This window comes from Oncorhynchus keta, chromosome 30, assembly GCF_023373465.1.
Source record: "Oncorhynchus keta strain PuntledgeMale-10-30-2019 chromosome 30, Oket_V2, whole genome shotgun sequence".
Classification (NCBI taxonomy): domain Eukaryota; kingdom Metazoa; phylum Chordata; class Actinopteri; order Salmoniformes; family Salmonidae; genus Oncorhynchus; species Oncorhynchus keta.
This window is the reverse complement of record NC_068450.1, coordinates 39,024,616-39,050,227: the sequence shown is the minus strand read 5'-3', so window position 1 is coordinate 39,050,227 and position 25,612 is coordinate 39,024,616. Positions and strand designations below refer to the sequence as shown.

General features: G+C 41.9%; 1 protein-coding gene across 2 annotated transcripts in view; it reads right to left on the bottom strand.

The window, feature by feature from the left end:
• LOC118363554 (ankyrin repeat domain-containing protein 50-like) overlaps positions 1–23,348 on the bottom strand; it is a 41,624-nt gene extending 18,276 nt beyond the window's left edge. Inside the window, exons 1-3 of one of the 2 annotated variants that reach the window (XM_035744522.2) lie at positions 23,102–23,348; positions 21,091–22,190; positions 8,460–8,695 (exon numbers count right to left, since the gene is read on the bottom strand). In XM_035744522.2, the coding sequence (XP_035600415.2) occupies positions 8,460–8,695; positions 21,091–21,593 (739 nt within the window). In that variant the 5' untranslated portion in view covers positions 21,594–22,190; positions 23,102–23,348. The remainder of the gene's footprint in view (positions 1–8,459; positions 8,696–21,090; positions 22,191–23,101) is intronic. The other variant, XM_035744523.2, reaches the window with a different exon arrangement.
• Positions 23,349–25,612: the final 2,264 nt, after the last annotated feature.

The window sequence follows — 25,612 nt, the reverse complement described above, 5'->3', positions numbered from 1 at the left end:
ACCCGAAACCGGCCGGTATGAAATACAGCAGATATCTTGACTTGCCACTCAGTATATCAGCAATGTTCAGAATTGTACAATAATATCATTGTCGATTGATGGTCTTTTTAATCCACTATCCAGAGTCAGGAACAGATGAAGATTTGTCAATATCTCAAAAGATGGTCTTAAAAAAATCAAGATCTCAAACGAATGAGGGAAATGGCACCATCTAATAAGATGTTTTTTTAGGGTGGAGGATGGTGGAGGATGGTTTAAGAGAACGGATGTGGCATAAATACGGATACACAAGCGTGGGGGGAGTTGAGATAAAGGTATGTTTGTTGTAGACTTTAGCTATGGGAAGGATTTGTGCTCAAGAGTCCAATGGATAAATTTCAATAGAATAAATGAAGTGGAAAATATTTTGTTCCTATGGAGGGCAGAATAATGTCCCCTGGATTGGTTTAGGCTTTCAACCACCATTCCTGGGTGAGTAACTGAAATATGCCCGTCTTAAAATCCAGTTGCTATACATAGCCAAAAGGAAAATACCATAATGTGTGTGTGTGTGTGTGTGTGTCAGCTAAACTTTATTTTGACAGATGGTTCCCATTACCGTTCAGTGACACTTCTTTGATATGGAGATCACACAGGAATGCATCATGCATTTTGAATGAGTTTTCATGTGATTAGTCAGTCATTTCCAATGACGACCTCAATGTTTCAGCATCAACGGGATGCACAATTATGGTCAACCAATTATGTTTTTTTCAACGCCGATACCGATACTGATTATTGGAGGACCAAAAAAGCTGATAACGATTAAATCAGACAATTTTATTTATTTATTTGTAATAATGACAATTACAACAATACTGATTGAACACTTATTTTAACTTAATATAATACATCAATAAAATCAATTTAGCCTCAAATAAATAATGAAACATGTTCAATTTGGTTTAAATAATGCAAAAACAAAGTGTTGGAGAAGAAAGTAAAAGTGAAATATGTGCCATGTACGAAAGCTAATGTTTAAGTTCCTTGCTCAGAACATGAGAACATATGAAAGCTGGTGGTTCCTTTTAACATGAGTCCAATATTCCCAGGTAAGAAGCTTTAGGTTGTAGTTATTATGGGAATTATAGGACTATTTCCCTCTATACCATTTGTATTTCATTAACCTTTGACTATTGGATGTTCTTATAGACACTTTAGTATTGCCAGTGCAACAGTAAAGCCCCCCCCCCCTCGCTCCACCCTGGGCTCGAACCAGCAACACAACGACAACAGCCACCCTCGAAGCAGGGTTACCCATCGCTCCACAAAAGCCGCGGCCCTTTCAGAGCAAGGGCAACAACCACTCCAAGTCTCAGAGCGAGTGACGTTTGAAACGCCATTAGCGTGCACCCCGCTAACTAGCTAGCCATTTCACATCGGTTACACCAGCCTCATCTCGGGAGTTGATAGGCTTGAAGTCATAAACAGCGCAATGCTTGACGCACAATGAAGAGCTGCTGGCAAAATGCACAAAAGTGCTGTTTGAATGAATGCTTACGAGCCTGCTGCTGCCTACCACCGCTAAGACAGATACTTGTATGCTTGTATGCTCAGTCAGATTATATGCAATGCAGGACATGCTAGATAAACTAGTAATGTCATCAACCATGTGTAGTTAACTAGTGATTATGATTGATTGTTTTTTATAAGATAAGTTTAATGCTAGCTAGCAACTTACCTTGGCTTACTGCATTCGCGTAACAGGCAGTCTCCCTGTGGAGTGCAACGAGAGGCAGGTGGTTATAGCGTTAGACTAGTTAACTGTAAGGTGGCAAGATTGGATCCCCCGAGCTGACAAGGTGAAAATCTCCTGAACGAGGCAGTTAACCCACCCTCATTGAAAATAAGAATGTGTTCTGAACTGACTTGCCTAGTTAAATAAAGATTAAATAAAGGTGTAAAAAAAAAATGTAAACGGCCAAATCGGTGTCCAAAAACACCAAAAACACTGATTTCCAATTGTTATGAAAACTTGAAATCGGCCCTAATTAATCGGCCATTCCGATTAGTCGGTCGACCTCTAATGCACACTGCTAACAAAGAGGGCCGGGCAAACAGATAGTAGGACAATCGAACAGTCCGCGAAGAGGCTGTTTTAGCTTAAGTCTTCAATAGACTAGTGTATGTCAATCCCTTTTTGAAGAAAAAAGTAGGACCTTTCGTCTTCGGAGAGACCGAAGAGTGTTAAATGTCTTCAGATAGCTGTTACGTTAGTGGTTGAACATACTTTTTTTCAGAGGTATTGTGCTAAACTACCATCTTTAACCCCGATCTTGTTAACCTTCAGGCCAAATTTATTGCAAAGTCTGAGATATTCCACATGTATTAGCGATGAAGATATCTACAGTCGAAAATAAATGGTCTGTTTCTGTTTAAAAGGCTTTTCCATGTCCCGCCAGGCCCCCTTCTCCCTGCTCTCCTTTTGCCGAAGGCCCAGTTAAATTGGCACAGATTCCACCCAGCTCACAACCAGAATCGCTGCCTAAGTGTTTCCACCTCACTTGCCCACCGATGGCCTTACAGTAGCACAGAAAACATAGGGGGGAAAGTCAACCATGCTACAATAGGCCGCCTGACACACAATGTAAAAGAGCAGCCTTGCAACACATGTACAACCTTATGTGCCTTCTTCCGGCAGACGGTCACAGAGCATACAGTACACAGCGATCATGGAGGGTTTGTGAAATGGACTACAATCTGACTCAGACTAAAAGGATTCTTAAAAAAAAATATATATATATATATATATATATTTAAGCCTCTTCACAGATGGCACATTCGTTTGTTTGTGTAGCATTAGCAGAGCGGACGTGATGCTGCTGGCTAGTCGGTGGCTCACTCTTCCTGCATGGTCTCTGAAGTGTTGAGACTTCCCAAAGCACATTCCTCTCGGAGAGAGAGAGAGATAGAGATAAAGAGAGAGAGAGAGTAAGAGAGACAGAGAGCGAGAAAGAGACATAACAGTTGAGCAAGTACTTAATACAAGTAATTCCAAGTTTGCTCCTCAGGTAGAAAAGTAAAAGTCATCCGTAATAACGGAATTCCTTTTGAGTTCAAAGCCATGCAAAACTGTGCTTCCCATACTGAGACGACAAATATAGGATTGTTTATAAGGATCATTTGAGCTGGATGGTGGCCCACCCAATGCTTTAGCCACGAAATTACCTTTCCGTCAGAAGTTGTTCTCCAAAGGCAATCTTTACTGTATGCATGCGACCACAAAGTTCACACAACCACAAAACAGTGTGTACTGGTCTTCAAACATCTCCTCCGCTCAGGACAAAAGGGTTATTTCCAATAGTCACATTTGGTTGCTTGGCAGATAGTGTAACGCATGACTCTGCCAACAAACTGGCCTTGTAAACAATATGGAGGAGTGTTTTTGTGTATGCTTGGCCTCAACAAGTCTTTTGGTCTATTTTCGTCATGCGCTACAGGATTTGTAAGTATTCTCACAGCGGTTATAGTAAGCCACTGTGTCTAATGGAAGATAAAGTAAGTGTGTATGTGTGTAGAGGGGCTGCAGAGCTGAATGGTAGCTGACGGCGTGTAAAACACAAGGCACTGAATACAGACAGAACAAAAATGAATAGTTTGAATACATCAAGAGATTGGAGTTTGCATTCGGTGTAGAATTTGTGAATGTTACACCTATCACAGAGTGGCAATTCAGAAGCACAAGCCACTTTATTGGATGTGTAGACTTTGATTCTGTGACAGATGGTACAATAGCTGGGAGCATTAAAAACATGTAAACAGACAGGTAAAATGTGCCTCCTTTTTAATTCTGTGTGGTATTTACAGTGACAGTAGACATGGGTTTGTCCCTTATCAAAAAGACAACAAAAGGGAACGAGGAGGGGAGTCAAAGCGAAAACACAAGAGATAACTGTTTTTTATCAGATTGTTCCATGGAGAATAATCCTCTCAATAAAACCATGTCAAAACAACCAAAACACAGGGCTGTCTGTTTAAGCAGCGAGCAGCTTCTCAGAAAGAATCCCAGTAATAATTCAAATCACTATTATATCAGGAAGCAACTTCCTGATAAGGATTATCATGTGAGATTTAGATTGGTGGCATGTACCAGCGGTAATTCCATCACCAACCTTTGGTGTTGTCTCAAATTAAATCCGAGGATCTATGGTTGGAGGCAATCACAACATTCTGATACATTTCCGCGCAGGATGAATGGAATAATTTAAAAGTGTCAATCGTATGCAAATTGGACAAAGCCTTCCACTAGGGATGTGCATCTTTCCCTTTCAAGACCATTCTATACGTACACTACATTACCAGAAGTATGTGGACACCTGCTCGTCGAATATCTCATTCCAAAATCATGGGCATTAATATGGAGTAGGTACCCCTTTTGCTGCTATAATAGCCTCCACTCTTCTGGGAAGGCTTTCCACTAGATGTTGGAACATTTTTTCTGCTGGGACTTAATTCCATTCAGCCACAAGACCATTAGAGTGGCCGGGCACTGATGTTGGGAGATTAGGCCTGGCTCGCAGTCGCCATTCCAATTCATCCCAAAGGTGTTCGATGGGGTTGAGGTCAGGGCTCTGTGCAGGCCAGTCAAGTTCTTCCACACCAATCTCGACAAACCACCTCTGTATGAACCTCGCTTTGTGCATAGGGGCATTGTCATGCTGAAACAGGAAAGGGCCATCCCCAAACTGTTGCCACAAAGTTGGAAGCACAGAATCGTCTTTAAAGTTATTGTATGCTGTCGTGTTAAGATTTCCCTTCACTGGAACCAAGGGACCTAGCCCAAACCATGAAAACCATGTGTGGCCTACCACTTTCCGGCTGTGCCGTTGTTGCTCCTAGATGTTTTCACTCATAATAAAAGCCCTTACAGTTGAACGAGGCAGCATAGGGAATAAAAATAAATGTTTTATTGCATGGTGCAAGATTGAATGCAATTCATTGATTATTGAATGTTATGATGGACACAGCTTTGTAGAACCAAAACACAGCCCCTGCTCGACAAACTGGCACTCGAGATCTAATAATTTGGGGTGCTGCAGTTCGCAAACAATATTGTGTTATTACCCTCATGCAATGTTTTACACCAAGTCTTTCATAATCTAGTCCAATTGCAGCCACAACTAGACCTTGTTTGAAATGTATCATAAATAATTTAGTTTGTAGGCCGAGCAGTCAACAAATGTACATTGTTTAAAGCACACTTGAACAACTCTCAGTCACAAATGACAGCTCTAATAAGCCCCTTGAAGTGAATGACATGTGAACGAGATGCTTGTATAATCATGACTCTTTCGAGTTTTCAGTTCATTGTTCGCCGATAGGGGTCCTGCGTGCTCTGGGCATTACTGTCTGAAATGAACAAAATGAGTTTGAAACATTCATTCTTTTGACTGAACGAGTTGAAGAGATCTGAATCAGTAAAAACAGCGTAACTTTCCATCACTAGTGTGTGTGTGTGTGTGTGTGTGTGTGTGTGTGTGTGTGTGTGTGTGTGTGTGTGTGCGCACTCGTATATTATGTATGTTGTGTATACTATGTAGGCACCTGAGTTGAGCCATAAGGGAGACTAAGCATCTACCACCCTCACTATGGGTTCTGAAATCACCATCTACCACCCGCACTCTGGGTTCTGAAATCACCATCACCCACGAACAAACTTGCCATTTTTGCAGATTAAGTGTTTGAGCTAGTAATGTATCAATATTTACTGTTTACAAATGAACTATGACATTTCCCCCCCCATCTCAAAATAGAAGGGTTTTGAACATTTGAACGTTTTCACATAGTGATCTTCTCGTCTATCGCTTCGGCCATGCAGTACGCCTCGCAAAAGTGATTGCGGTCCTCGTTATGAAATTATACATTTTACCTTGTGTGTCGAAAAATTACCATATACACTGATTGTTTAAAGCAGAATTACCACAAAATTACCATATAGACTGATTGTTTAAAGCAAAATTACCAAAACTATTGCTGATGGTAACCTCGAATAATCCAAATGAAATCTATTTGCAAGCCCCGTTCAGCAGGTATAGATAAGAGTTGTCTCCTGTAGCAGACTTTTAATCTGGCAAAACACATTTTCAACATAGATAACAATAACCTAGCAAACTACATAGGCTGTCACTCAACTAATAAAGCCTATTATCACAAAATCCATGTAGCATTAGAATGCTGAAGGTGCCGTGCAGATGTGCAAGATCCGGAACAAACTGCCTGCCTCGTGTTGGTCAGCGAGCGAAGCTGAGCACAGTGCGCAGTTTGACTAGGCGACTGATATTGCCTGGGGTTGTCCGGCATGCAAAACGACTTGGAGATCAATGACTGTCAACAGTCGTCACAAAGGACGAGAGGTATTTTCGGAAGGTTTAGATAGAATGTAATACGAGCAACAACAAAAATGTGAACCAGCTATTTGTAACGTTTGAATTTTCTGACAGACTCATGCTACATTTGGTTAGGTTCGGGGTCCCAGGACTGCACTTGTGTCTTAAACATTTCAATCGGGGCGGATGTGTATCGGTGAATCATTACATCCCTACCTTCCTCTCAGATCCAGTTCAACAATGTATCTGTGTGTTCAGTGGGTTGATGATGGTATGAAAAGGAGACATGACAGAGCTATGATTCACCCGCTGCTATATATTTACATTTAAGTCATTTAGCAGACGCTCTTATCCAGAGCGACTTACAAATTGGTGCATTCACCTTATGACATCCAGTGGAACAGCCACTTTACAATAGTGCATCTAAATCTTTTAAGGGGGGGGGGGGTGAGAAGGATTACTTTATCCTATCCTAGGTATTCCTTAAAGAGGTGGGGTTTCAGGTGTCTCCGGAAGGTGGTGATTGACTCCGCTGTCCTGGCGTCGTGAGGGAGTTTGTTCCACCATTGGGGGGCCAGAGCAGCGAACAGTTTTGACTGGGCTGAGCGGGAACTGTACTTCCTCAGTGGTAGGGAGGCGAGCAGGCCAGAGGTGGATGAACGCAGTGCCCTTGTTTGGGATTTATGTTATGTTATTTATTTATGTTATTTATGCTATGTTATGTTAAATCAAGACTGTTAGGCAGCAGGTCCAGGTCACCGGTTTAAACTGGTTTAATAAGAAATAAATGCCACTGCAGACCTTCCGGCAACTGTTACATTTAATTGTCTCGGTGCAATGCTTCCATTTTCATTTCAGATCTATTTTATGTCCACCGGAATTAACATGCCGGGTCCACAATAGGTTCAAAATATCGATTAGGGGGGAAAAAATCCTCTAAGCAAATTCCTGTTCATGTTATCGCCGTACAAAAGATAACACTGCCATAGAAGAGCTTCAGGCAGGTTTCCAAAACCCAAAGGTTGCTTTTGATCCCCATTCGATCCCAAGTCTTTAACTGAGATCCAAGTTAGTATTTTTACATAGCGCATGTAAATATATTAGAATCTCTCTAGACATTTATTGTGATGTGTTTGCCCAATGCCAGAAACACTCACCTAAACTAGCATTGCATAGGAATTCTATTCAGGAAACTAATCGTTATGATCAACCACTTTCTGAACAGAGCACAGAATGAGCAGAGGTGTTTAAACGGGGTTTTACATAATGTTTCAAGCAGAAACAGGAGGGCATCTGAATTCCCCACATGTTGTGTTTGGAGAGGTAAAGGGGACACACAAACGTGCAGGTTCTGCGGTGGGTATTACACCCACACTCTCTCGTTCTGGTTTGATTAATGCTACGCCAGCATCTCTGCTCATCACCCAATAGTGGGCTGGCATTCTGACAACTAGATAATGTCATGGCAGTAGTCGTTTCCGTAAGGCATCGTGATATTTAGACGTTCTGTGGCAGGCCCTAATCTTTTTAGCATTTGATGATGTTAAAATGTCTTCGGAATTAGCCTTCTCTGAGCCGACTCAGCTGGAATCACAGCATGGCGTGTGCTTTGTTTAATAGCTGCAGAAAAGGCTGACATTTATCACAATACGCAATAGAAAAGTTTGTTAGTGCGGAAGAACAAGGCATAACCTGCTCAGTAAGAGTTTAAATAGAAGTGAAAAGACTAGGCTTTTGCAAGGATCGCCTTACAGAAGACACAAAAGAAAATCCATACATCTCTTGAAAAACATCAGATTAATGTATGCAAAATGAAAGCAGTTAGAATTCTGTTTTCTTCTTCAAGGAGACAGACCAGTGTCAATACAAAATGCCAAATCCCAGTTAATTGTTTGCGTGGCCAGGTGTGCTGTCTGAAGGGAACAACAATTATTTTGCAATACATTTTCCTCCTTTCGGTGATAAAACAAACACATTTTACAGTAATACCAAATACTGAACAAAAGCATCACCATATGGATCCCAGATATGGGCCCCATCACCCTCTTCATTTGGGTGCCTGTATGAACTCACATATTTATTTATTTATTTTACCTGTGAACAGTTTGGTGATGGCCCTGTTCTGGCGGCGTGCTGAGCAGATGAGAAGGAGCCAGGGCGGGAGGTACTCGTGGTGGCTGGCCAGGAGCTCAGCGATGGTCCTGGGGGTGCCTGAGCCTGAAGACCTCTGTTCTCCCTCACCCAGCTGACAGCCTTCGTCGATGGAATCAACCAGGAGGAAGAGGGCATGCTGAGGTGGCTTGGCACTCAAGAGTGGGAGGAGAACACACCTTTAGGGCAAGAGAGAAGATGAGAGAGATTTAGAACTCTCTCTGTGCACCGAGCGCTTTCCACTGCGAGCTGATGCTGTTGAAAGAGAGTTGAGGATGATTGCAGACGTACATCAACAAAAATAGATTTAATGTCAGTCTGAGTCACACGTTTGACTGTATCTTAGTAACTGTCTCTCTATCCACAGTTCAGCTTTCAGGCCCTTGACAGGCCTTCACAGTGCAAATGCAAATCTTTAGGGAATTGAAACCTGCAGTTATAGATAACAGGTGACATGCCCCCCCCCCAAAACGCTTCTGAAAAAAATCCTGGGGAAAACACTGGACTGTATGTACTGTATATAGACAGTGTCCTAAATATTTGTTCTTAGCCGGGAGCTGAAATAACTGAATTTCAACTGAATTTCAATTGAAAGCAGACAGAGCAGGTCCATATTAATCAAATGATGACGTGACTGTTTACAAGGCCGATGACTGTCTGGAATAGCCAGGAAAATCTTTTGAAAGTCGTTAAAAAAACGCTGTCCGTGTTTGAGCCTTACACACCCCCCCAAAAAAACAGCCTCACTACACTGTGAATAATGTACTGTATTAAACCACATCAATCCTTGTCTATACTCACAAACCCAAGGGTTTAAATGCTGCATTAACCTTGAAATAACATGAGCGTTAAAAGCCAAAGGGAAAAGTGAAGACCCCATTTGCTCGAATGACAACGTGTATTATGACTGCGTGCATAAATGCCATGAAGCCAGCATTGTATCTGTTCCCGTTTTATTTTCCCAACCTGCATGCTTGTGCTGGCAAACCTTCAGTGCCTGTGTACAGTACAGAGCTGCTACCCCCAGCCTGATTCCAGCCTTGAGACTGTTGTTTTGCTGTTGTAAATTACCGCCACCGTTAAAACAGCGCTTAGTTATGCATATCCCTCGCTAATCAAATTGGAGCCTTTTAAACACGACTTTTAGTCAGACTGCATTTCCAATGCAAGGGCTCAGCAAACACTTTCCAGCCAAACCTCCCCTCCAATCCTCTATTTTTTCCAACAGCTCAATTTCTCAAGTGCAAGAAAAAAGAGGGTAGTGCGCAGTCATCAACCTGCAAGCTCCATCATTACATCGCTCCATCTCAGAGAAACATGGCCGATTGCTCTTTCTGACGGCTGCAGCCCCACATCGAATCTGCAGCACAGACAGGAAAACCAGCCAAGAGGAATGCCAATCTGCACAGTTTGTGTACTGCAAACAACTACAGCAACGCCACCTGCAGACAAACAAATTCACAGAGACAGCAATGCGGGCCTTGTTGTGAGACAAAGAGCTATTGTTTTCCTTAAAATCAACTGCTTTCAGAACTGTTGATAACTGACCTCCCTGCAGGAAGAAGACAGGGGCTTGAAATGAGCACAACAATGCGCTGGGTGCCAGACTAACGTCCGAAGAGCCTCAGCCAATGATGGGTGTATTTGTGACGCATACTTTGCCCCGCACGTTAACACTAACTATTTTGGTTGTTCTTATTCCGTCTTCGACATATGTAAATAGCGGAGAGCAATTATCATTTAGAGTAAGAAAGAGAATGTGAAATGTCCCTAACGCACCCGCCATCTGTTGTGCTGCAAGTCCCCATCCTCCACGGCCCGGCCACATTATGCAATGTGGGCTTCGCTTTGAAGTTTCAGTGAAGATGTTTAGGCCGACAGGCAGCCCTGGGCACCTTGCTCACGTCTTACACATTTACTGAGACGCTTTTATGGGGTGGGGGCTGAGCCTGAAATTTCCTTCATCATGCAATGGCGCAGGGAGACTGTGGCTCAGGTCCAATATACCGTGCATGGCCGGCCATGACACCATTCTATTAATGGAAAGGAACAGCAGGTGGGTCAACTAGTCACTGCAGAGACCCCATTGAAAAGCAATAGCGACTAGCACAGGGTCCACTGGAAACCTGAACGAGACTCTTTTCATGAAGAAAATGAAGATTTCTTCATTTAACGATTCCATTTGGAGAAAAAAGCCTGCTCAGCTTCTTTGCCTTAGTCAGGAGAGATTAGCAGAAAAAGACTGCATGACAACAGCTGACTCATGGCCCCATCAGGGGGTGGAGAAAGAAAAAGCAACCAGCTCCCAATCTGGAAAATGCATATTATTAATTTATACATAAAGCATGGTGTAATTCCAATCATCTTCTCCTAACGAGTCAACCTGAGAGAGACAATGTGAGGGGTTCTGCTGGGAGCAATGTGGATTCTGAGAATTTAGCAAAATGGCAGCCATGACACAGCAAGCGCTGTTACCCCATTGCATTAGCACTTTTCACACCGAAAAAGTACCATATTTATGCACGGGTGAATTGGTAACATGCCAACTACGCTGGAATGAATAATGCTAGCATTTTGTCAAAGAGGAGTAAAGAACGTACAGTAAAGTGTTTCTAAAGTGATGGGGCTCTCAGACATGTCAACACAAGACAATGTGAACTGGTGCTGCAGAACAAAGTACAACCATGTCTAAAAGTTCAAACAACTGCATCTCCACAACCCACAAGCCTCTGCAAGCAGAAAAACATATATATATATATATATAGCATAAAGCTATTCGGTCCACATTTCATAACTCCATGGGCTCCCCCCATGGATCTTGTGAGGTAGGTTCTCCTCACCGACCTCACTAGTTCAACACACACACACACACACACACACACACACACACACACACACACACACACACACACACACACACACACACACACACACACACACACACACACACACACACACACACACACACACACACACACACACAAGAACTAGACCAATTTAAACCGGTTTGCTTTTCCAGAGCATAACAAACAGTGATGTGGTGTTCTTTTTTTAATTACCAGAACACAATCTCTTGATGAAATTTGATACAGAAATTTAGCCTATTAGAACAGTGGTCACCAAATGGTTGATCGCGATCGACTGGCGTATCTCCAAGACATTCCTGTCTTGCGCTGTTGGCAGTAGGTGCACTTGTTTCAGCAGCCCTGTGCGCCGGTAGGCAAAGTGTTTCATGTGTCTGAAGGTACAAACTCTGCATACTTGGCATGTCCAGAGAGCAAATCAAATGCACATATTAGAGGTCGACCGATAATGATTTTTTTAACGCCGATACCGATTATTGGAGGACCAAAAAAAGCTGATACCGATTAATCAGACAATTGTTATATATTTTTTTGTAATAATGACAATTGCAACAATACTGAATGAACACTTATTTTAACTTAATATAATCCCTCAATAAAATCAATTTAGCCTCAGAAGTTCCTTGCTCAGAACATGAGAACATATGAAAGCTGGTGGTTCCTTTTAACCTGAGTCTTCAATATTCCCAGGTATGATGTTTTAGGTTGTAGTTATTTTTTTGGAATTATAGGACTATTTCTCTCTACACCATTTATATTTCATTAACATTTGACTATTGGATGTTCTTATAGGCACTTTATTATTGCCAGTGTAACAGTATAGCTTCCGCCCCCCCCTCCTACCTGGGCTCGAACCAGGAACACAACAACAACAGCCACCCTCGAAGCAGGGTTACCCATCACTCCACAAAAGCCGCGGCCCTTGCAGGGCAAGGGCAACAACCACTCCAAGTCTCAGAGCGAGTGATGTTTGAAACGCTATTAGCGCGCACACCGCTAACTACCTGGCCATTTCACATCGGTTACACCAGCCTAATCTCGGGAGTTGATAGGCTTGAAGTCATAAACAGCTGCTGGCAAACGCACGAAAGTGCTGTTTGAATGAATGCTTACAAGCCTGCTGCTGCCTACCATCGCTCAGACTGCTCTATCAAATCATAGACTTAGTTATAACATGATAACACACAGAACTACGAGCCTTGGGTCATTAATATGGTCGAATCCCGAAACTATCATCTCGAAAACAAGACATTTATTCTTTCAGTGAAATACGGAACCGTTCTGTATTTTATCTAACGGGTGGCATCCATAAGTCTAAATATTCCTGTTAGATTGCACAACCTTCAATGTTATGTCATAATTACGTAAAATTCTGGCAAATTAGGTGAACCAAACTGTTGCATATACACTGACTCTGTGTGCAATGAATGCAAGAGAAGTGACACAATTTCACCTGGTTAATATTGCCTGCTAACCTGGATGTCTTTTAGCTAAATATGCAGGTTTAAAAATATATACTTCTGTGTATTGGTTTTAAGAAAGGCATTGATGTTTATGGTTAGGTACACATAGGAGCAACGATACACACCGCATCGGTTATATGCAACGCAGGACACGCTAGATAAACTAGTAATCACCATGTGTAGATAACTAGTGATTATGATTGATTGATTGTTTTTTATAAGATAAGTTTAATGCTAGCTTGCAACTTACCTTGGCTTATTGCATTCGCGTAACAGGCAGGCTCCTCGTGGAGTGCAATGTAATCAGGTGGTTAGAGCGTTGAACTAGTTAACTGTAAGGTTGCAAGATTGAATGCCTGAGCGGACAAGGTAAAAATCTGCCGTTCTGCCCCTGAACGAGGCAGTTAACCCACCGTTCCTAGTCCGTCATTGTTCTTAATTGACTTGCCTAGTTAAATAAAGGTGTACATTTTTTGGGCTAAATCGGTGTCCAGAAATTTCCGATTGTTATGAAAACTTGAAATCGGCCCTAATTAATCGGCCATTCCGATTAATCGGTCGACCTCTAGCACATATATGCCTACCGCTAGCCAATCAGATTGCTCAGATCACTGTGTCTGCAGCTTCCTCGTTGATACTGTGATTTCATAACGTCTAAAACTATGGCTAGTGAGAGACTTTCAACGAAAATCTACTTCTCCACCCGCGGTGTGACCTGCACTGCAGCTTCAATAAATGAGGCAAAGTGTATAGATAGGCTTGTGTTGTAATTATTAGAGTCTGTGTGTTTTTTGTAAGAATATTTCCCTTTCTCTGGTCATACAAATCAAATCAAACTTCATTTGTCACATGCGCCGAATACAACAGGTGTAGACTTTACTGTGAAATGCTTACTTACAAGCCCTTAACCAACAGTGCAGTTCAAGAAGAGTTAAGAAAACATTTACCAAATAAACTAAAGTAAAAAATTATAAAAAAGTAACACAATAAAATAACAATAACGAGGCTACATACAAGGGGTACCGGTAACGAGTCAGTGTGCGGGGGTACAGGTTAGTTGAGGACATTTGTACATGTGGGTAAAGTGACTATGCATAGATAATAAACAGCGAGTGGCAGCAGTGTACAAAACAAAGGGGGGTATCAATGTAAATGTGAGAGGTGCAATGGTGCAGTGTATTTTAGTCTTTCGCAGTAACTTGATTCAAGGTGCAAACAGCAAATTAGATGGCTTAAGGACAAAAAGGGCATCTGGTAATGGATGTTGCAAAATAAAACAAACATGTTCAAGCTTCCTAGAAAATGTAGTCTAGAGCTGTCTAATAAACAGTGCTCAACAGACAGCTCAGTTAATGCAAAATAGAGACAGAAGTGGCTAGCGTATACAATTAAATAACCTGCACAAAAGCAACTTACTTTGTGCTTTGGACCAAGAAAACAAAACACGAGATCAATTTGGTATAAACCGAAAATTAATTTAAATGGCTTAAAAGCAGAAGAAGTACACAACTTAAGATAACGGAATGAACAAAAACAGGTTTAAGCCCTACACTAACCCCTGAACGCCCAGACGAGGTGTGCAATCCCAGGTCAGATGGACAATTATTCAACACTGTCAGTGGGATCTGAAATGTCATCCCTTCCAACTCCACGACCCCCTGCACCTTCTTCTATACCACTGTTAAAATTGACTCTGGGACACGCAACACAGCACACAGCATGCTAGATGTCTGACAAAGTCTGATGATGCAGACTGTCGGGACAATGAGATGGTCTCCTGTATTTCACCCTGATGAGGTAACTGCCTCACCTCCCATTCACTCTGGTCAGAATGAGACAGAAGAAGAAGGCTGATATCCTGCACAGCATTGCACGATTGACATCCTCTGAGAGCACAGAAGATCAACCGCAGCTGGGGCTTTCATTTCACATCACTTAGCGACCTCCTAACGTGCACAGGCAACAGCTCAGCTCATTTAACCCGTTCGTCATGCAAACACGCAAAGGGGATCTGATGCACATGTTTGGGCTTTTTAGTGCGATAACACCCCCTCCCATACCCACAGCCCCTGTATGCCAAGTCAAAGCGACGTGGACAGGGAGACCGGCTCCAGAATGCTGAGTCATCGCGGCATCCTTTAAAAAGTGGCCTAATCTGTAGTGAGTCTTTCTGCAGCCGAGCAACGCATGACGGGCGCGCAGCATTTCATCTTCGATTAGCATCCTCTTTTTTTCACTCCAACTGCCGCTCTGTAATCCCCAACGCCACTAGCAATTACTAATTGAAATGACTACAATAAGAGTAAATGTACTGGTACAACTTTACAATAAGTGTCCCTTATAATAATGTATTTCCATGGTGTGCAGGTACTGTGTTATCCTAAGGTAAACATTGTTTCATGGTACTTACCACTGTTGCACCTGTAGAATGCACAAATTCAAGAATTTGGCAATAAACTCAAGAGTTGAGATGCATTTTTAGGATATATGATCATGACACAGGTTTGTGAGGTTAGAACAACCATGTGTGGCTCACCACCTGGATTCGGTCTTATGTAGCAAAATTTGAAATTGTGTTTTTTACGTTGGATATAAGTAGAGACTCAGAGCTACAAAATGGTATATCATACACTGTATTTTTGAGGATCAAAAAGTTGAAAGTTGATAAACTTGTAACTCACTTTTGAGAAAATGGCCTTTGAATGTTTTGGTATCTAGTGAAGAGCTCTTCTTTATCTACAACCATTCAGCATCGTTTACACCCTCTTAAAGCTTTAGCCCCACCCATCTCGTTTCACTCTCAGAGCATTCAGAGCGCACACTTGGTGCTCTGGCTGATAATTTGTTAACCTCTGGATAACATGAAAACAGCGAGCTAGCCAGGTAAACAATGAACCTAGCTAGGTTAAAAAAAGTGTAAGATCACACACATCACGTAACATTCGCTAACGAGCCAGCCAGCTCACGTTAGCTAGTTAAGGGCTTGTAAGTAAGCATTTCACTTTAAGGTGATTTCACTGTTACGTGATGTGTGTGATCTTTCACTTTGTTTACCTAGCTAGGTTCATTGTTTACCTGGCTAGCTAGCTGTTTTCATGTTGTATTCTGCGCATGTGACATAACATTTGATTTGAAAGTAGAGAGCAACGTTTATGCAGCTCAATACATTTAAAAAAAGATGAGTTCGACATGATTACCAACACAAACTGACCAGCTCAAATAGACAGATGCATTCTACATGGCAGACCAAACAGAACTCCTCTCTCGGCATGTCCAGCCCTCTCATTATCTCAGCCAATCATGGCTAGTGGGAAAGTTGCTGTTTTTTTCTGTGGCTTAACCAACAAGGCTGGTAATTTAACAATTGTATTCGTATTTAGATGGCATACAAGGTTGTTATTAAGGCACATTTGTATTTTATTTTACCTTTATTTAACTAGGCAAGTCAGTTAAGAAAGAAATCTTACTTTCAGTGACGGCCTAGGAACAGCGGGTTAACTGCCTTGTTCAGGGGCAGAACAACATTTGTTTTACCTTGTTAACTCGGGGATTCGATCTTGCAACCTTTCGGTTACTAGTCCAATGCTCTAACCACTAGGCTACTTGCCGCCCCACATGAAAGTTCATTTTTGATAAAAAACTATTATTTTACGGTTCAATTGGCTCTCCTGTGAGGTCATGAATTGCGACATACGCCTAGTTTCCTGAATCAGGTCACATACGTCATGAACATATAGTGTCAGCAGAGTTTCAATAGATCCAGGTAGGGATGTGTGATACGTCCTAAAAATCATATGTAGATTTGTTTAAACTTATGGACGATTCAAAATATATCTCAATTTTGTTTTAAACATTTTCCCAAAATAAGCTTTGTTGTTGTAAATGCACTACATTTCAAACAGTCAGCAATAATCTAATGAATTCAGGGCTTGTTAAATTATACCTAGGCTAAATGTTAGCCTTCCACAACCCACTAATGATTCAATTGTTTTATTACAAAAAATGTAAACTGCTTTTTTTTGCCATAATCACTGACCTTGCTTTCAGTTCTCTCTATGAAAATGCACTTTTTGTTACAAATGTAACCAGAACCATGCACAATGACCAACTTCTGGTAGCAGGCATTATAGAAAACTAACAAAGGTCTTACAAACAATCTCTCAAGCACAAGCCCACGTGCTACTGAGTAGTCAGCATTGATCTATTTGCTTACTCTTATGAATACACCTTCCTGTCCATCACTTTGTTTAGATGTTGAAATCAATTGGCCAACCTGGTGAAGAAGATGCTTATTTCTCAATACGAGATTGTGTTACCAATTGCGTCTTTCTATGCTCATTACACATTTAAAAAACAAAGACTAGACAGCTAGCGCTAACAGTCTGTGGCGAACATCCTGCTAGCGGTACGTGCTACCGCAATGTCGTGCGTCACCAGTGGTGGGAAAGTGGGAAGGTGCATCGTACAAATAGCACTGAAGGAAAAAAAAACTAGATTATTGCTATACAGGCATTTGGAACATTGCGCTAGAACATACATTTGAATTATTGAAATTAATTGGATATATCGCCCAGCCCTACATCCAGATCGCATCCATAATTTACAGAGTTTCTGAAAGTTTCTCCTTATGGTACAAACAACATCTGAAGTGGCGAATTACAGTAGACGAAAAGCTCCATATTGCTGTCAAACTTAATTTGTAAATGTTAGCAACAAGCTAGTCAATGCCTACAGCCATTGCATGTATAAAGATTTAGAACATTACCTTGCTCTGCTAGCTGTAGGCCTATGTATTTAAAAAAATATATATATACACTACCGTTCAAAAGTTTGGGGTCAGTTAGAAATGTCCTTGTTTTTGAAAGAAAAGCACATTTTTTGTCCATTAAAATAACATCAAATTGATCAGAAATACAGTGTAGACATTGTTAAAAGTTATTATGGCTGCAGTGGCAGTATTGAGTAGCTTGGATGAAATGTGCCCAGAGTAAACGGCCTGCTCCTCGGTCCCAGTTGCTAATATATGCATATTGTTATTTTTATTGGATATAAAACACTCTGCAGTTTCTAAAACTGTTTGAATGATCCCTGTGAGTATAACAGAACTCATATGGCAGGCAAAAACCGGAGAAGAAATCCAAACAGGAAGTGAGAAATCTGAGGTTGGTCGATTTTCAACCCAGCCCCTATTGAATTCACGGCGGGATATGGATGAAGTTGAACTTCCTAGGGCTTCCACTAGATGTCAACCATCTTTAGAAACTTGAATGAGGCTTCTACTGTGTGGTGGGGCTGAATAAGAGCTGAATGAGTCAGGTTACTGGCAGAGAGCCGGGTCCTGGTCACGCGCAATTCACATGATAGTAACCTGCATGGCTTTTCTACACACAAAGGAATTCTCCTGTTGGAACTTTATTGAAGATTTATGATAACAACACCTTAAAGATTGATTCTATACTTAAGTTTGACAAGTTTCTTCGACCTGTAATATAACTTTTTGAAGTTTTCATCCGACGTTCGGATGGACTTGCAAGAGCGTTTGGATTTGTATACCTAAGCCCTAACAAAAGTAGCTACTTGGACATAAATAATGGACATTATCGAACAAATCAATTATTGTGGAACTAGGATTCCTGGGAGTGCATTCTGATGAAGATCATCAAATGTAAAGGAATATTTATTATGTGATTTCTGGTTTCTGTTGACTCCAACATGGAGCCTTTTTGAAATGATAAACTTGGATTAGCTAACATATTGTGCCATTGGAACAAAGGAGTGATGGTTGATGATAATGGGCCTCTAATCGCCTATGTAGATATTCCATTAAATATCAGCTGTTTCCAGCTAAAATAGACATTTACAACATTAACAATGTCTACGCTGCATTTCTGATCAATTTGATGTTATTTTAATGGACAAAAAATGTGCTTTTCTTTCAAAATCAAGGACATTTCTAAGTGACCCCAAACATTTGAAGATAGTGTATATATTTTGACTAATAAGACAATTCAATTAAATGGCTAATGTTAATTTGGAGGAAAATAGAAATCTAATGTTTAGAAAAACTTCCTTCAACTTTCTTAGCAAAAGGATCATAAAGGAAAACACTTTGACCCACTGAGTGAACAAAATACTGCCAAGAAACTCAAACCTGGTTATCAGATTCAAGCCATGATCACTTTCCAAGGTTCCTTTGCTCCCAACACACAGATTTGCCTGGCAGGTATTCAAACTACTGCACGCTCATTTAAAAATCCCCCTTACAAACAAACCCCAAAAGCTCTCACCTAAACAAAGAGAGGACCTGCCCTTTCAGCACATTTCCCAGTGCCTTGAGCTTTTAGAGTGCCCACATGACTGAGTTTATTCCACCTATTTATTTGTGCTCTTTTGTCCTGAGGGAAAAAAGCTAAACATGTTGCAGGGAGACCTTTTGATAGTTTCAAACGACAAGGTCAAATTAATTCCACTGTTAGTACTCTGGTCAAAACACGGTAGAGGCCATTGCTAGAGGGAAAGCATGTTGCAATTTGATGACATGGGTAAATTGGTGAGATTCCATTGTATATTGCCAAGTTTGTGCAGTTTCGTTGGTTATCAACAGTCCTACACGCTGCTTGAATTCCGCCCCACCCACCTTCCTCCCGGGTTTTCACACTTTGTTATTGTTTCTATCTCGATGAAGAGTAAAGGTATATAACTTGTTCGGGTGACTACAATAGCACACACAACGGTGAATGGAGAGGATGGCAGTGCATAGGATGGAGACCAGGTTGAACCAGGTTTAATGTATTGACACAACCAGTGATTACGATCAACAAACATGCTTGTTAGGCCAAGGAATTTGGCCAACCCCTCTGGCATTCACATGCTGGTAAGGCCTTAAAACAGAGTCTGAGGTCAAGGCTCCACCAGTCTTGTTTACCAGGAGCCCAACCTTTACAAATGAACACACTATTTTTCATTATTGAGCAACAATGTAGCCTTGTTTTTGGAACATGTTCACCTGAGATGAAATTCCACTTCTAAAGTAAATTAGGGGAACCCTAAGTTTGGAAAAAGAATACACTTTTATAATCCTCCATTGCTTGCTTTGCCTATTGAACATGTCCGGACACAAAGATAGAGCGGTGGATATTGGCTGTGATACAGATCTTCCACTTCCCAACGTTCTGCAACCTGATAGGATCTAGTATTTGTGTACAACAGTGCCCAAGATTCTTTTACACCAGAGATGGCGATAAGACATTCTCCAGAGTGCATATTTACTCCACAAACAAAAGGCTGTAATCTTCCTTCTTCGATAACAATTCTGTCTGTTGTCCACGGAGTCTGAACCAAACCTCAAGCGGTAAAGAAATGCACTTGTCTAGGCCAGGCTGGGTTGGTGATGCTGTCTGTGAGAAGCTTTCCATTCCCTTGACACTGACCAGAACTGGACCTCTGTCTGTCCACTGGTTGTTTATGTCCCCCATGTTAACCTGCCTTCTATCGCAAATGTCACAGTCAAGTCCCAGGCATCAATAGTGGCCTTATTACTATAATAACTGACACAGGGCTACTTCCTCATCTTCTTTTGGGAAAGATGTGAAAGACCGGGGAAATCAATGAGTCCATTGGCCATTTAAAAATGATTTACCTCGCCGAACGTTTGACCCACTTTCCCAGTGTGTGATGTAAAGACGGCGCAATAAGCATCACCAGATGGCCAGACAAGAGGCATGTGTGTTCAACACCGCATTCCATCCCATGTGTGTATAGTATAGACTGGTTGACCCATCGTGCTGACAAGTCGTGCAAGTAGCATACACACAAGGCAGTTCCTTTACAAATATAGGTTCAAACCCCCTTTTTAAAGCCCCAGTCTTACAGAGAGAAAAGTCTGCGTGGATCACATTATATGACCAAGCTTGATCCTGTACGGTACTTTGTCTCACATGTGCAGCCCACGTCGTCATATAGGGCAGTCAGTCACACACTTCCAAGCAGTACATTCTTCCCTCCAGCCAACTGAGCCCGGGTGCCACTTAAAATAACTGACCTTTTTCTCAACTAAGGGCTAGCGGGGACAGTCCCACAGAATGCCACAGAACAGGAAAACAACAACAAAAACACTATGTCAATGGGTAGCGGGACAGAGGACTGCTGGGGTAGGGTTAAGGGAAGTGTGTGAGCAGTAAAAGTGGGAGGGGTGGGGTAAGGACAGGGGGGTGGAGGGAAGTGGGTGGGGCAGCAGGCTTCACCTACCTCTTGAAAGCCTCAGTGGGGTTTCTCTCACACTCCCCGGGCTGCAGGACGCTCTGCACCGCTGGATCGCGCACCTTCTCCTCGTAACCCGGCAACAGGCCGCTCCGGCAAATCTGGGCCACCAGACCTCGGATGAACCCGCCCAGGCAGAGTGTGTCCGAGTCGTCCGCCCGGCAGAAATGGAAGGCCAGACTCTGCTGCTGCAGCCCCCGATGAGTGCCCTGGGCTGACGAGGGCCACAGGAGCTCTGTGCACAGGGCCGTCTTCCCACTCCCAGGCCCCCCCACCAGCAACACCCCCCAGGCGGTGGCCTTCGCAGAGCCTGCTGCAGAGCTGCCACAGGGGTTAGATGCGCCAGTGCCGGAGGCACCGGCCTGCTTGCTGGGAGTGCTGGTCAAACCACTCAGGCCATTAGTCTTTTCCTGGAGACAGTGCTGGATCTTGTGGAAGACCCACTCCCTGCAGTAAAAGCGCTTCCCCTGCAGCAAACTGGTTTGGGCCATTTTGAGATACTGCTGTTCTGGCTTTTCCTCATAGGGCTTTCCTTGCCCTCACATCTTCAACCCAGAGTAGGCCAGCTGTAAATTTGAGTATCCATTTTTTTTTGCCTCCACATGTGCCTTTCCAAGTTGATTGCAGCTGTCCTTAGTGTTGTGATAAAGACAGTGTGCAACTGAAGCTCCCTTCTGAGAAAACAGAATGGCTGTGGGCGAGAAAAGCAGTTTTTGGGACGTCGCTGAATATCTGGGGCAAAAAAAGAGTCACAATTGAGGCTTGTACTGTACATTTTCCACTAACTTCTTCCATGGCTTTCTCATTGGCTGGACTGAATGCTCAGTGTTATTCCAGGTTTGTTGCTTTAACATGGTGTTGTGCATGACAGGGCACAGGGCTTTGAGTGCATCCACTATCAAACTCAACCACAGCTTGATCAAATTAGCCCTGAGAGTCAGTGATTTGTTTCCCTTGATACATTTCATAGGGAAACTGGAGCAGGTATATAGTTTCCATTACATTAACATTTGAGAGTGCCAGAGTTGTGTTGGTCTCTCCAATAACATTGATTGCCTGGTCACTTTCCTGGAATAAACAGAAGCTTGCTGTAAAAAAAAAAAATAATAATAAGATTACAGATTCAACTTTTATCTAGCCTATACAATTACACAGTTCACTCTCACTGGAAAATGCATAGCTTTGCAGAATGGGGGAGCGTGTTTATAACACAGTAACTAACAAGACATTGTAGATGGTCCACACTCTTGGAGTCTTGGCAAGGTTTCGTTCAGTATCTCTAACCTACTCACTGATCTCCCTTCCTTCCAAGGTGGCTTTAAATCGCAAACATTTCACATCCGGGGGAAAAAACTCCAAATGAGAGGACCCCCTTTTATCTGCATACAGCGACATTAACGTTCCCTATCCCACGATGCAATAATGACTCAAATAAATAACTTGGAAGTGTGGTTTCTTTTCAGATCGCCAATACAGTGAGCGTAATATGTCTATCAATTTAAAACACGTGTATTATGTCTGTTAAATGTTATTCACCTTTCTCCTGTTTTCTAGGCGCCCACCTCATCGCGTAACCAATAGCCTGCTACAGCGCTCTCATTTTGGAAATACATGACAAAGAGGCAGTTTTAAACTCATTAAAGAAATGCAACCGCAAGCAAAAGCCTACAAATATGTATTAGGGGTAGTAAACTGTCATAGGTATCGATGAAAAGTGGGCAAAAGACTGATCGGGCTACGCCGTCTTTTGTATGACAAAAAAAACCTCACCCATTTCAAATGGAATATAATTTAACACCTTTAGTCAGTCTAAAAACCTACACTATCTAAAATACAATGGCATTCCTAAAAACAAAGAATAGGTCAATGAGCTGAACGTGGCCCTTAATCTTGTAAAATACAATGTAAAAAGTGTTTTTTAACTTCAAGCAAATGTGGAACGTTTGCCCATTTTTCAATGTTACAGTTTGAAAATACCGTATAGCCTACGGCTTCTCACCTCTTGCTGAATCCCCCTTTTCATTTGGTTGCTGTGTCCGTGATTAAACCATTTGTCTCTCTAACCAAATGCTATGCTTTAAAAGCAATATTTGATCAGCCTAATCTGTTTCTAAACGCAATCTTCGAATTTTTCCATCAGCGTCTTTGCATTCTCTTTCTTTCAGCAGCCGCGGCTCCTCCTGCTATCCAACACAGCGCTGCAGCCTACTATACTTAACCAGTCTCTCAGCCTCCAAACATTCTAATATTCTATCTCTTGCATTCAGAGCACACACGCAGGATGGACGCAAAGTCTGATGGGAATTAGAGTTTTATAGGTACCGAAGCCGCCATTATAAGGGCCTTAAAATAAGAAAAGCATTGACTTTCTGCATTATAGAACATTAATAACGAGTGTAACGTTTTTGAGTTGAAACCACTGCAGCAGCTTTTCTCTTTATTTACATAGATGTTTCACAATGCTAAAATAATTGTATTAGAACAATGTTGCATAGAGTTAAAAGAGACCGTTTCAGACATTCCCACACGCCTTATAATCACTGATGAAGTTTGACCATTGAAATAAAGGCAAAAAAAAAATTACTTTGCAGTTCCAACACATGCTTGCACATTGTGATTAAAACTGTTGCTTGTGCCTGGTACATTTTCTCTTGCAGATCACACAGAGTCTAAATTAGTGTTTAAATTTCCTAGTAAATACCTTTCCTTCGTGTAAAAGCGTTGCCTGACTCTCACCACCTGGAGAAGGTATGTTTATAGAGATGCCCCCAGCGGACGCGCCAGAGAGAGATAAGCAAATCTATATATTGAACCTAGCCTTTCTCCCATGATCACACACATACACGTTAATCTCTCCTCTGTCTATTCCTCCAGTGCTGTCAACCTCTCTTTAAAACAGTATACCATGCCGTTTCTCCGCAGAGAAGTAGGAATCTGCGTATCATCTGGCTGTTCACACAAAAAATGACAAACACAATCAAATCCAAAAACACCATTCACTCCAGAGAATCAACATCTGCATGGCGCTATTGTGAGAGAACAGGGTTCTTAATGTGCACTGCACTCCATTCCAATGTCAGCTGGAGTTTGTGTGTTACGAGTTCATTCCCTTAAGGTGTGGTAAAGCTGCAGGTTGCTGTTCATACCATGCACAAACTGCTCAGTGGGGGTATTCAACAATGCAGCCAAGCCAATCTGCGAAATTTGGGTAATTGCAGTGATTTCCCCTCTCTGTGCCAGTTAAATACCAACGGGTTAATTTTTGCCCAAGACACAGGCTTTGGCAGTCATTGTGTGCCATAATAATGATTATCCTTTGTAAATATGTCAAACATATTCAGATTAAATGTGGCCTCAACAGTGTAACCCACTTGGGGTGTACAGGCTGGCAGCGGGTTATTTGTTTAGGGAAATTGATGTAGAGCGAGAGCGTCCATGTCTTTGCCATTTTGTATTTCTTGCTGAAATGTTAGCGGATGCTCTACTGCCCTGTAAAAAGGTTGTGGGTATACAGGTATCTTAAACACACACTGAGCCCTTCGGGGCCTGAGAGGGTAGGTTAATGGGTTACTGCTGGCTCTTCATATTGCGCCTTCTTGCCTTGCATTGTAAGGTATAAATAATGGGACCTTTAAAATGGCAATGAAAACAAAACGATATTGGCCATTTGCTGATGCAGAATGCAGATCTAACATTTGTAATATAATGAATCTAAATGACTAAAGATAACAAACAAAGCCCAGTGGACTCCAATTTGCATCCTACATTTGAGTGTATTCACTTCAAGCTTATTCCTCTCAAATACTACAGCATGCTTTCCAAAATATATGTTTTTTTGCACAATCATGCATGCAAATGTATGTATTTCACAGTGAAGACAATGTAACAATGATGAACAGTAAGGGCATTGAGGGATTTTTTTTTACATGCAATATCGCTTGCACTCTCTGAACAGTCTCTGTCTAAAATGCAATTGACAATCACGAATCCCAGCAGCAGGTCAGCGTGTGAATAATAATTTGCAATCACTCAATGTGGCTACTTGATTTGAGCATGGTCCAAGAACAAGTACTCTTTTTAAGGTGTGTGTGTGTGTGTGTGTGTGTGTGTGTGTGTGTGTGTGTGTGTGTGTGTGTGTGTGTGTGTGTGTGTGTGTGTGTGTGTGTGTGTGTGTGTGTGTGTGTTTATTTCCATATTTACCAAATGAGAATATCCCATTAAAGGGACATATTTAGAGACTAATGACATTTAGGTTGACGCTAGTGACATTTAGAACGTTTGCATAGAAAATAGATGCAACAATTGCCTGCTATAGTGCGTTTCCATTGAACTGTCTCGTGTCGATAAAAACAGCTGGACGTAATGACACTAAAAAAGGACAAAAAATGCAGTGTTTCCATGATCCATTTAGGCAAATTGTGCGTTAATAAATAGTTGATAGTCTGTGCCATGGTGAAAAGTGCACTCCTGCAGCCTAGAGCTGAAATTATTGAATGGTTAAAACATGAAT